General features: G+C 37.9%; 1 protein-coding gene across 1 annotated transcript; it reads right to left on the bottom strand.

Moving 5' to 3' along the window:
- Positions 1-4,967: 4,967 nt before the first annotated feature.
- LOC117790949 lies at positions 4,968-5,824 on the bottom strand. The gene has a single exon (XM_034630568.1). It carries the CDS (start codon positions 5,720-5,722, stop codon positions 5,324-5,326), a length of 399 nt encoding a protein of 132 aa, XP_034486459.1. The 5' UTR covers positions 5,723-5,824; the 3' UTR covers positions 4,968-5,323.
- Between the last annotated feature and the right edge of the window lie 7,724 nt (positions 5,825-13,548).

Genomic DNA, 13,548 nt, shown 5'->3' with positions numbered 1-13,548 from the left:
TGCACTTGTAAGCGTGTGCTTTGTATATACAAATAATGACAGTGGCTGATTTGCTGGATTAATCCTGTTGTCTAACAAATAAATAAATTCTTGTTTATTTTTAATAACTAGATAGCAGCTATTTCTTTAACTTGAAGCTTTAATAATAAGATTCTTATTTGCTTAGAAAGCTTAGATTTAAATGTATTTTTTTTAAGCTTTGAAATCTGAAATAATTTACATTTTAAAATTGGTACTCTTAAAGCATCTAAATCTAAACAGTCTAATGATCTAAGTAGTTAAAGTAGTTTTCCCATTAAATGTCTTTTTGTTTACAGCCTTTGAAACCACTACAATTAAGGGGCTTTTAAAAGCTTAGCTGGAATAAACTTACAGATTAATTCAATTCATATTATAGCTTTCATGTGCTTTAAAATACTTTTCCCTCGTGTTTCTTTTCAGAGTCAGCGACAACTCTGTACAGTGGCTTACATTTTATACGATTAATCAAAGTGCGTGCTTCAGCTGGTGTCATTGCACATATGTATGCAAAACTGATGTACATCTGTCTGTGAAAGCTGCGCCATCTTGGAATATTCCTAAGACAAAACACGCACAACAAAAGCAACAACGCTCTGCTGTCAGCCATTACTTATTTGCCTGCCAAGCTTCCAGTTCGGGCCTTCTTCTTCCCTCTAGACCCTTTCGCCTCCTTCCCTCTCCTCTCTCTCTTGGAGCAATCAGAGAGGCAGTCAAGCAACCAGGCAGCATCTCCAGCTTCGACTCGTTGGCATCATTCTCCATCATTTAGTTTGTCAGTGTGCGGCAGCTTCATCATTATTATTCCTGTTCTCCAATGTTGTTGTTGTTGTTCCATGTTTCCCATTGTGTTGTACATTGAAACTCGTCATCGTCATCATGATTTGTCTGTTGTTGTTGTTGTTGTTGCTTCTGTTGTGCCTTACGTACTTGTCTTTCTTAACTCATTGCGTTGGCAATAAATCTTTGCTGCTCTTATCTTGCCACGCACACTTTGGGTCTTCGCCCTTGGCTTTCTAGCTGCCAGGTTTTAGCTGCCAGATATCCAACACTCAGCCCAGTTCGGAATAGGCCTGGTTAAATGTATGACACCTGCTTAGCTCAGTCATTAGAAAGCTGCTGTCTAATGAGTCGCCAGTTGTGCAGCTGAAATTTCAATTTGCAGCACTTTTTTACGATTCTAGGCAGGGTCAGTTTTAGGGCTCATTAAATGCAAATGAAATATGGGCCAAAAGCCAAAATAATTCGCAACTTATAAACAAGCCAAGAGAAAGGGAAAAATCACATAAAAATGTGCACAATAAAGAAAGCAAACTCTAAATGTTATTGCCTAAATGTAGACCCAAAGAAACGAGTATATATACTCGTATTTGCCTTGCTTTTATGACCAAAAGGGCGCACATAAAACACGACACCATTTTGTTGTTGTTGATATTCGGGGGCCAAGTTTATTTATTTCAAATTTACTTTTGGCCATTTTATGTTGGCAAATTTTGACCTAAAAATCATAAAAATTGTAATCAAAATGCAGCAGCGCACACAATTTATGTGCAGAGCGAGAGAGAAACAATAGAACGAGATAGAGCAAGTGTGTGTGTGAGTGTGAGAGAGGAAGAGGGAGAGAGAGAGTGAGAGGGAGGGCAAGTTCTAATAACGTCTAAACGCGAGTCCAGCCCGGAAGCAGCAACCTCGAAGCTTGAGGCTCAGCGCTTATGGCTTTTTAATGGTGCCGTGTGTCGGTTTTGTGGCAAATAAAATGGCGCACATTAAAAGCATGTTACGAGGAGACCAAGCTCCCTCTATCCCCCCACCTCTTCCTCCCTCTATCCACCTGCCAAGCAATTGCATTGGCCCTGGCCACTTGGCCTGGTAGTAAGTATATTGAGGTCATGCATGGCAGCTCTCTCTCTCTCTCTCTCTCTCTTTCTCACTCTCAGTGTAAATAAAAAATACATAAAAATATTTTACGAGTTGCGGCAAATGCTAAAGCAAGATGAGGACTAAGTCAAGGAATCTGCAATAAAAATGGCGGCAAATAAAATTGACAATATTGTCATGTGCGCGATTTGAAGACCGAACCAAGAATGAAATGAGTAAATTTTAATTTACTTAAAAGGCATAAATAAAAATCATTAGAAAGCGACAGCAACAAATGCTACGCTCTTCCCCCCTCTCTCTCTCTCTCTCTCTGTCTCTCTCTGTCCGTTGAGTGTGGAGCCAATGATTATTCTGAGTTTTGTCATTTCAATTCGCATTATCCTTTGCACTTATTTTACTACTTTGTGCGCTGCTGTTTGTGTTAAACAATCTCCCTTCACCTACACCCAACTCAGTGTAAGTGTGTATGCGTGAGTGTGTGTGTGTGTGTTGGGGTGTGTTTGCGTAATGGCGGGTGTGTAGTCGTTGTCGTTGTCGTTGTCGTCTGCCGAGTAACTCGCATTGTCATTGTGCAAATAAAATATGTCACGACTCGCCCACTCCAACACTGCATGCCCCGATACTCTGACAGTGCTTTGTTGAGCCCCCTTCCCCCTTTGCCCCTTCATCCGCCTCCTTACCATTGCTGCCCCGCATCGTAACCGAAACACGCCCCCTTGCTGTGTGTATGTGTGTGTGTGCTTGGTTGTATCTATCTAACCTTTTGTTGCCCATTGTAGTCATTGTACACCACACACAATGAGCCGCACTATCGGTTACTTGTTTCTTTCCTTTCGACCAAAAACGAAAATCGCATTTATATAAACTTGAATGAATGAGCGTAGAGAATGTAAATTGGATTGGCGAAATGAATGCAGTGCAACTGCGAAAGACCCCAAACACAAGTTTATGTAATCGATAGAAAATACGATTAAATATAAACTACTCGGTGGGTGTTCCGGCATACGACTATTCCTACGGCAAACTGAGTTGCATCTTTAAATCTCCATGTAATTAGAATAAAACAGTCATGGGTACCGAACGTAACGGGACAACAAATCAATTTTGAAACATTTTAAAATGTAAAGATGTCGTTTTATAATAAATATGACATCGAAATTAATAGCTAGACCTAGGGCAAACAGATTTATTTGAACGAATTTAAAAATATTCGAATGCAGAATTAATTAAGAGGCCAAATAATGATCAAAATGACATTCTACTTGAAAATCGGTTCAGTTTTGATCAAGCCATGTCAGTTTGAAGTTGATCAGACTTCGGAGTTAGTCACTTTACAAGTCAAAACTTTTGTTTAATTTCACATGATTTTTTACAAAAAAATGAAAGGTCTCAGAATTAAGATTAAGGTGTTGTTTTATACTAATTACGATATAAGGAGTGGATTAAAAGTGAAAACTTGAGATTTAAAATTTTGAATTTTCGAAATTTCAAAGGGGGGACCCTTAGCATCGAAATCAATATCTAGTAGAACGTAGAGAAAAATATTTTTTTTTAAGATTTTAATAAAATTTGAATGCAAAATGAATTTAGAGGCCAAATCAAGACCAAAATCACTTTCCGCTTGAAAATCGGTTCAGTTTTGATCATGTTATGACAGTTTGAAATTGGTCAGACTTCGGAGTTAGTCACTTTACAAGTCAAAACTTTTGTTAAATTTCACATGATTTTTTACAAAAAAATGAAAGGTCTCAGAATCAAGTTTAAAGTGTTGTTTTATACTAATTACGATATAAGGAGTGGATTAAAAGTGAAAACTTGAGATTTAAAATTTTGAATTTTCGAAATTTCAAAGGGGGGACCCTTAGCATCGAAATCGAATCTAAGTCCAAAATAATTAAATTTTCTAAATGAACAAAATTTTAATGCAGTATGAATTTAGAGTCCAAATCATGATTAAAATGACATTCCACTTGAAAATCGGTTCAGTTTTGATCAAGTTATGACAGCTGAAAGTTGGTCAACTCATTAACCACATCATTTGACAAAGAATCTTCATTCAGTTACTGTTTTAGTTTCGGTACCAAAAATGAAACGGTTAGTTTCGGTTAACGGCTAAGAAATCGGTTCCGGTGTTATTTCCTGATTAATTTATTTGTTTTTGAAGAGCATCTTTTAAAGTCTAATAAATTTTTGAGTGTCCTTCAAAAAACTATTTAACGTTTTTTGAACTTTAATTTGTTCAATATTATTCTTTTGAGCTATGTGTTTATCTTTCATTCTATACAAGCCTCCCTAGTATCGAAATTTTGTTTGTGATTGATACATTTTTTATTCGTGTTAAGAATTTAAACTTTATCTTTCACTAAAACTAAACTATAAATATTATATGTGGATGTTCAAAGATACTTATAATACTATTTCAGTTTATCAACTGTTCATTTCAATGCTTAATTATTCGCTTTTTGAGCCACATCGTTATCATTTTCCAAGTTAGCAAAGCATTCGCTTTTCACCTTCAACTAAAACTAGAGTAGAGCTAAAATCCAAATCCATGATTTCAGCTACCAAATCCTTTTCAAAGCTCCAACCAGGTGAAAAATAACAAAAATACATATATTTTTCATATTGTATACATTTTTATAAAAATGTTTTACGAAAAATAAACCCGACACACAAGCGAACATATAGAAATACATATATAGTATTTTTAGGGTAACTCTAAAAGACATTTTCTGCTTGTAGTTGGCTGTGTGTATGTGTGTGTGTGTGTGTGTATATATGTGGAGTGCTTTTTGGCTAAATGCGAAATCGATTGGAAAACAATTTCCAATTTTTAAAGAATTATCGCCGCCATATTCGCGCGTGCTATACTAAATCACACATAAGCAACCTCTAAATCTGCTACCCGGCACTCACACACATACACACACACACACAGAGGTTATTGCACCTTTGACTTTAAGTTGTTGCGAATTTTTTTGGGACCACCCTCAACCCTCCAGCTCCCACTCCTACTCCCCTTCTTCCCTTTGCCCCTTTGCCCTTTTGCAGTCGAATGGAAACTAAGCAACCATTTCACATGTCCCATTTATTGTTATTTCTTTTTAACCAAGCGTGTTTGAAAAGCTGAAAGCAGCCGCAAGTATTTCCTAATCAGGTTTTAACTACTATGTAATGGGATTCTGAGACTTTGGCATCGTCCCGAAGTCGGGAGCAAGGTGCCAAATCGTAATTTACATGGATTTCGTACAGATACCCAACGAATTGAATTGAAAGCCAGAGCAAAGCTACCGCTAATGTATTGTAGATTATGCCAAATCCCGCACAGTTTTTATGCCACACGCATGTGCATTAACAGCACATCTTGGAGTGATGTTTTCTGCCACATATATGTTACTTCCACTTTCATTCCGAGTTCCTCCTCCAGTTAAACGACACTGCTGCTTAGGCTGCTGCTGCCACTAAAGTGTACATATCGAGTCTGTCTTCGCTTTCGCAGGCAATCGCGCACCTCGTAAGCCAAATTACAGGTCAACAGGGTCAGCATGAGCACAATTATGAATGCGGCAAAGATCAGCAGAAACCAGTGAAAGTAACAGGACATGGTCACGGGTCGACTCAGCCAACCGTTCCAGCTCCCCGTGCATTGCTCCTCCACACATCGACCAATTGCATTCCTTACACATCCCTTTGCACAGCATCCATTGGCACTGATCTGGCCACAGTTGGCCAATTCAGTGCCCGGCAGAGAGCAGTTAACAAACTGACCCATAGTTGGCCAAAGCAATTGACCAAACACCAGCGAAACCAGCAGATAAAACAGCATATTATCAGTTGCAGTTGCAAAAATCGAATTATCAAAGCCTGGAGCACAACTACAGCTGATATAACATCATCAATTTGGAAGATATTTTTTCGAAAGTGAAGATTTTATATGTTAACAGGTAAAGGCTAGCTTTGTGTAGTAGATATACAGGTCTGTTCCTGTTTTCTCTTTCGACAAGATTTATCGGATGTGATAATTATCATCTTTAACCTGTTCTAATTTTATTATGAAAATATTTTGCATATTTAATTCACTTTGAGTTGGTGAGATAATTTTTTAATACTTTTCATGACGTTGCATCATAAAACACGTTTTATGAAATCCCATAAAATTGGAAGTGAAATTCGAAATTTCAATTGTAATTTAAAAGTAAAAGTACTAACAAAAAAAAAATTATTTACAAATTTCCGCTAAAATTTTTCCGAAATATATTAAGTTTTTAAAAAATTTATTATTTGGTTTTGCTTGATTTAAGTTAATAGCCGGTATAGCTACTCTTATTGGTATTTCTCTTTAACTTATTTGAAATAATCTATAAGATAGAAGACCAGTGAATAACTTTTTCAGTTCAACGAAATTAAACAAATATTAAGTATTTCTGCATCGCATTTCTGCATCGATAACACTTGAAATCATATTGTAGACTAAACCGCTTCGGATATACATAAAAAAGATGTATGAGTAGATTAAAATACTCAAAGCAACCGATCCAAAACAGAAAAAATATTGCTTTACTTGAAAATTCTTTCTCACTAGATTGAATGAATAGCACGTGAATATTAGCTGTATAAGGCACTTCGTGAACTTTTATTTATAAATCATAATATATATAATATATCATAATATTTCTTTACATATTACACTTTACGCGAATGAGTAACATAAATGAAAGCTGCTATTCCTTGTGTTTCTTGGACTTGGTCTTATCGCTCGTTTTCGGGGTGTATCTGGGTGGTGGCCTGGGTCCAGGATACGCAGATGCTGGTAGAAAGAGGATGTCCGTATCCGTCGTCTCCACGAGCCGAGAGATCATCTTTCGAAGTTTCTCCTTCTGCCGCTGCTCCCTGCAACTTCCAATGCAGCAGACAAGAAGTGCAACCACGGCTGCTGCCAGACAGCCTATGAGTCCACCCAATACCGCAGAATACAAATCAACGTCCACCTCCACAATTTCCCTGTTCAAATGGCAACGAGCAGACGAAGCCTCTGAACAATGCAACATTACGAACAGCAAACACAACAGAAACGCGACTTTTGGTATTGAATTGAAATACATATTTTTGAAATTGACAGTTTAACGTTGTTTCTCTTACTAAAACTGCGCTCAGCTTTGACTTCAGCTTTTATAGGCATAATTATCGGTTCGGCTATTGCGAATGGGGAATTTCTCGAAACTACTGCGATAAAAACAAAGGCCGACACTTAAACTCTAATAACGATTCCCCAAGGGATTCAAAAACGTCACAATCATAAATTCCGAATACTCATAAAATCGAAAACAAAATCAAAATTATGCCGCTTCTTAGCTAACTAAACATTGTAATGAGTGAGAGAGTTGAGGAAAGGAAAGGGGTGGGGAGAAGATGAAATCCAAATCAGCATTACAAAGTGATTTTAATGCAATTCGTGATTTCGCATAATTATTAAGTAAATAATTAAAATTTGTGTGCACAAAACCGAAATGAAAACATTAAAATTTAATGCTGCCCCCCAGAATTGAAAACTGATAGCTGTGTGTGTGTGAGTGTGTGTGAGTGTGTGTGTGTGTATGTGTGTGCCACAGTTGTTGGCAGGTGCATGAGGCATTTACAGTTGGACTTAGGGATGCTAATGCACATGCATCACGCCTCTCTCTCCCTCTATCCCCTCCCCAGCTACCCTTTCTCTCCTGCTCCCACGCAAATAACTAATGCGTAAATATTAGCAAATGGCCGAAATGTTCCCCTCTCTCCTCTCTTCTCCCTAGAACCTATAACATATAAATTTGAGTCACATATGCAATGAGTCCGACGCTGTTGTTGTTGTTATTGTTTTTGCCGTATTTGTAATAAGCAATCAATTATTATTATTGAATTTAGGCGCGGTTTGCGTTGCACGGAGCGTGGGGTGTGAAGTGGGGGGCGTGGCAGGTGTCTGAGGTTCGCCTGGTCGGCTCGACTAATGCGCCTAATGAGAATTTAAGCATTTGCACCACCTTTCCCCCCAATGTAAATGGATTTGTTAAGCACACACACATAACCTCACTCGCAGGCACACATAACCTCACTAACACGAGGTACAGTTGCGTAAAATACCATTACATTTGAGCTCATTTAGATGGTTTTTGGTTTCAAATTAGTTCAAAGTATATAAATCTGTATTGCATTTTGCTAAAGTGGATATTAAATAAGTACGGGTTAACATTTGTATAACATAAGTAATTATGATATTAACTCAGCGCTTTGTGGGGTTTTTTGACTAGTTTCAAACGTACAATTTAGATATCTACGAGCTGTACTTGTTATTAATGTCAAATCGAATACTAGATATCTAGTATCTTCATCTTTTGGTTTTAAGTGCAGGATTTTTGTAATTTTTTTATATTTTCAAGAATTACGAAAAAAGAAAAAGTTACATTTATACTGAAAATATTGTATATGTCTTGTGAGTTTTTACATATTTATGGACTTTTAACTTTGCATTAAAAATAATAGCAATATTTAGATAGTAAACAGTAAGAAAAATGTTTCAGCTTTAGAAATCTCGCTTTAAGAATTATAGGAACTTCAATTCATATGCACAATTAAAAGGTAGCCCATCAGTCGCTTGATAACTAAACCGATTCGAATCGCGTTAATGATAATTTAATTATTGCCCTTTCCTTTTGGCGCGGGCATGAGAGTCATATGAGGCAGGCTTAGTTGCCTCACAGGTGGCGGCAAAGTTAATTGCAGCAAATCTGCTTTGGGGTCAGTTAGCCAGTTCTGTGGATAGTTATGCGGCCAATAGCTATTTCAGTTGGCCGCAGTGCGCTATGTGGCCCAAAGTGCGCTTATTAACTGTTAATTGTGCAAATGTGCGTCGACTTTGCATTTCCAACTTGTGGCCCAGTTGATCATGAGGCAAGTGGAAGTGTCAGTAACTGGCGAAATGTTATCAAAACATTTATAATGAGCTATTTTTTGTGAAATTTAAGGGCATTTGTGAAGCGACAACAGTCGACTGTTGATTTGCGTACGGCACAATAAATACGAGCCCGATTTTCAATACATTTTGCAATACATTTTCAAGATAACACTAAAAACACGCGCTGACAGCTCTTGCGATATGAACAATAAATAAAATATTTTACGAAAAACAAAACCAACAAATGAGAAGGTCTACAATTACAAAGTGCGCGACTGTTAGATACTCTGCATGTAGAAATGAGTTCAAATTTATATTTTTTTAAAATTGTTACAGAAATGTTAATTTGTTGAGTTTCCAGATAAATAAAGTTCTTCGACTTTTAAATATTTTAGCATTGTCAAAAGTAAACTCAACTATAAGTAACTCTATTTTTACTACTAAGTTGGATTTTCTCACTCAAGAAAAATCAATTTGATGACATATAAAGTTTTAAAATGGTTCGAATTTCCAGACATTCTGAAACTATAGTTTAAGCGGAGTTAATATACGTGTGCCTATTTGACGAAAATTTGTTTTACAATTGAAAGAATTATTAACCAAATTTGAGTGATTTAATAGTAAAATATTCGCTTTTGATTTTAAGGTTTTTAGGCATTCTATTGTACTTTTCTCTAGTTTTTTACAGTATCAAGTAGCTGTTTTCTGCTCTAGCTATTATACAGTCAAAACACCCCTCTTTTTAACCAATTGCATGGTATATAAACTGTCAGGCAATGTCGCTTTGAAATTCGACAGATGCCAATGCGGATACCGATACAGTTATACGAAATCCATATTGAAAATTGATTTAAATTTTTAATAGGCATTTTCTCTCTGTCTCCTCCAATCGCCTTGCCGCCTCCCCGCGCCCCGTGTGTCACAACACTCTGTGTGTGCCACTATCTCCGGCTTTGATAAAAATGCAATGCACGCAACAATTGAAGGCTTACGGCAAAAGATACAATATGAAGCGACGGGGCTCTAGTTAAATATGGAAACAATAACGAAATGCCAAAATGAAATCGGGCAGCGAATATAAGCGAGGGGTGGTGGGAGGGGGCAGAATCAGTGGCGCCACACTTGCAAGTGCATGCCACATAACATCTGCATATAGTACCATACCATATATATGGATATGGATATATATGTATATTTCTCATGCTGTCAAATCATATTTTAATCTATTTTGATTGCTGACTTTTGTGCAAGGGATTTGTGCAACTGCAACTGCAACTGCAACGGCAGCGACAGCGGCAGCAACAGCGACTGAATATGCAACGTACAATATCGTAAAAAAATTGCATTTTATTTTAGTTAGTGCATATGTGTGTGTGTGCGTGTGTGTGTGTGTTTGTGTGTGCATTTTCCATTTGCTTCATTTGCTGTTGCCAAAGTTAAGCAGTAAAATCCACTTTTTACGAGTACACGAGTTGCCTGATATACATACATATTAAACATATATGTACATACATACTATATATGAGCATAAAAGTGGAGAAAGCCCTGCAGGAATTTGTTATTAAAAGATTGTTAACGAAGGCGAACCAAATATTCACGGAGAAATCACTGCTGGATCAAAACAAAACAATTGATTTCTTTATATTGATAAAATTATGTATAAATATAATACAATAACTGAAATCCGTTTATTGAAATGGAAGATGAACAAATTTTTACTTAAAAATCTGCAATAAGAAATAAGAGCAAATATCATTCATCGATCGTATATATAGGTCTCCTAGCTGATACCCTTTCAAATACTTCATTCAAAATCTTGTCTAGAATTGTTTAGTTTGCTCATCACTAGAACGCTCCACTTTCCCCTGCTTCTGTCATAGGGGCTTTGTCCAGTGACTTAAATACACATAACCATAGATGGCGCCACTGTGTGGGCAATGACGACGACGTCGTCGTCGATGAAGACGCGGCAGTGCAGAGATTGTCAACATATTAGCTTCAAATTGCTAAAGTTCTGCGACTTTTGCTGTTGCCTCATTTTCTCTCGCATACACGCATACTCAAACCACACATGTGTGTGAGTGCGTGTGTGTGTGTGTGTGTGTGGGACGCTGTTTAATGTGCTGTTGCCAACTATTTTAGCCAAAGCTCACACGGGTTGCCAGCAGCCTCCAATGTTGCCGAGGGAGCGGGTGATTTGCTTGCTCAGCTTAACAGGGACCAGCCCAGTGATTGTCCGTCTGTCCGTCCGTCTGTACGTCTGTCCGCCAGTCCGTCCGCCCGACTGTCGACCCGTTGCAAACGGCCAACGTTGAGCTACTTTGCTTGCGTTCGGTTGACATTCGTAAAATCTCAAAATCCCGAAGGTCGTTGCCAGGGATTTTCTCAGATTTTGTTAGATTTAAATGAATTAGTTGCGTGGCCGATTGATTTTTTGACCTTTTTTCGTTATTCTTTCTAGTTCTTTTTTTGGCTTAAATTCGGACATTTGTGAGTCGGCTAAAATGCACTTGCCTCGAGCCACACAATTAGCTGCAACCAAGCCAAATGAGTACAAATGTGGCAAACAAATGTGGCTCAAATATAAATGACAACAAATTGTTTGTTTTATCGGCTAAATGCAAAAAAATGTGCGCTGCGTTTAGCAAGTAATTAAAATATGACCAACTCCCACCCTCCACCCCATAGAATGAAATATGTCCAGAGAGTCAACAAGGAGTATGAATGTTGATCAGGATGGAAAAAGGACAGCAGAAGTATGGCAACGGGCAGGGCTTAAAAAAGCATCAAATTTCATATTCAAAATGGCATTTTACATGTTGAGCATAATTTATAAATGCACGCAGTCCGGCAACAACAACAACTACAACAAGGACAACAAACAACTAGTAGCAAGGGCTACTGCAGAGGGAACCCAACATGAAGAGACCCTGCACCTAATCTTTAAGTTCTCTTTTTCCTCCTTTAAAATTGTTCTGAAAGTATTTTCCGATCATTATGGTATTTTAAGTCTACATCATGACTATGTTGACTTATTATGTGTACAAAAACTCTAGGCTGTAGCTTTGAAATTAATCTTGTATTAAAATGTTTCAATATGCGAGAGCGGCAAAAATTTTAAATCAAACTTCATTAGCTACAGACATGTAATATTATGATATAGAAAATCCTACTCTGATAAAAAAATAGTCTAAAATTAGTCGTTTTGTCTGAGAATTTCCTAAAAAGAAAAAAGTGTTGAGAACCAAAAAATTTTAAAAAACAAAAATCCTTTTATTTGTAACATCAACAAATTATATTCAATCTAGTTTTTTTTCTGTCTCTTAATCACATTTTGTTTTTGACGAACTTATTAGACTCTTTGTATTTTTTAAGTACAGGGTCAAACGTGCAAGGACATGAAATGTGCTGCGGCTGCAATATTTTTGAAGCGACATTGTCGACACTCTGTGTGGCAGTAACAGCATCGATGGGGCAGCCACGTTGCCTCGTTGTCCTTGTCGTTGCCGTTGTCCATGTCCATGTCGATGTCCATGTCGTCGCTGCGGAAGCGCAAACAGCAAACAAGCCGCAGTCCCTTCCCCGTTCCCCCTTCCCTCCCCCCGTCTAGCGCAATACCTGTGACTGTTCCTGTGCCTCCTCCTATGCCTCTTTTCGTGCCTCTTCCCCCCTCGTGCCGCTTCCTGTGCCTTTTAATGGCCTCGTTGGCCAGGTCCAACATGTTGAAAGGATTGCGTCGAGTTATGTGTGTGTGTGTGTGGCTGCCACAGTTGATTGGCTGTTATTTTTGGTACGCGAACTGAAATTTGCATATCAAAAACGTTCAGAGAGAAAGAGAGAGGGGGAGAGTATGCAAGAGAGAGAGAGAGAGAGAGCGAGTGAAGTATGCAAAGGACATGCCGGACCATTGTGTGTGCAGATTGCTGTAATAGCCCCCAAAAAATCCAAGTCCCAGTCTCTGGACCGCTCTATGAATTTATGAACATAATATAAATTTATTTTTGCAACTTCTCATGTTTTTGTTTGGGCCAAAAATCTGCATGTGCGCTGCCAGCATACAAAGCCTTTCGACCAGGCCAGAATGCAGTCAGCCAGTCGGCCAGAATATTGCAGGATGAGGCGAAGCAGCACAACAAAGGGATTGCTATGTCATGTTGAATGTGTGTGTCTGTGTCTGTGTGTGTCTGTGTGTGTGTGTGTGTGTGGGTGTTGCATTTACTGTGCTTTCGAGCACGTTCAAGTTTATTTATGCGTATGCAGAATACTTAATGAAAATTTAAATGTAAAAGTTACTCGTAGATTGCAGTCGCTTCAGATATGACCCCTCCAGTTACCACCCCTCTCCACCACCCCCTCCCCTGCAGATACCCCTCCAAAAGGCAGCTCAACTGAGAAAAATGTAAAGCGTCTGCACTGACCGGGCAATCAGTAAACAGAGCAAAATACTCGTAGTCAAATCTGCAACTTCAACTTTGCCACTTAAATTAATGAGAATTATTCTTGCATGAAAATCTCCAAACTTTGTCCAAGTGCAACGTAATACCAGTGATCCAAAAGAGCCCATTTTCATAAAGCTAATGGTTTATATGCATTGCTTAAATTTCCATAAATCACAATTAATTCATTCTTTTCCATTTTTCAAACGATTCTTTCTTAATCGATGGTGTGTCGTTACTATCGTCAGTTTTTAAAATAAATGGGTATTATCAAGGAATATCTAT

This window comes from Drosophila innubila (genome assembly GCF_004354385.1).
Source record: "Drosophila innubila isolate TH190305 chromosome 3R unlocalized genomic scaffold, UK_Dinn_1.0 2_E_3R, whole genome shotgun sequence".
NCBI classification, from domain to species: domain Eukaryota; kingdom Metazoa; phylum Arthropoda; class Insecta; order Diptera; family Drosophilidae; genus Drosophila; species Drosophila innubila.
The sequence above is the reverse complement of the archived record's forward strand: the minus strand, read 5'-3'. Positions and strand labels throughout refer to the sequence as shown.

Coding starts and splice junctions, on each gene's coding strand:
- LOC117790949 (XM_034630568.1), bottom strand. CDS start 5,722: ATGCTGTTTTATCTGCTGGTTTCGCTGGTGTTTGGTCAATTGCTTTGG.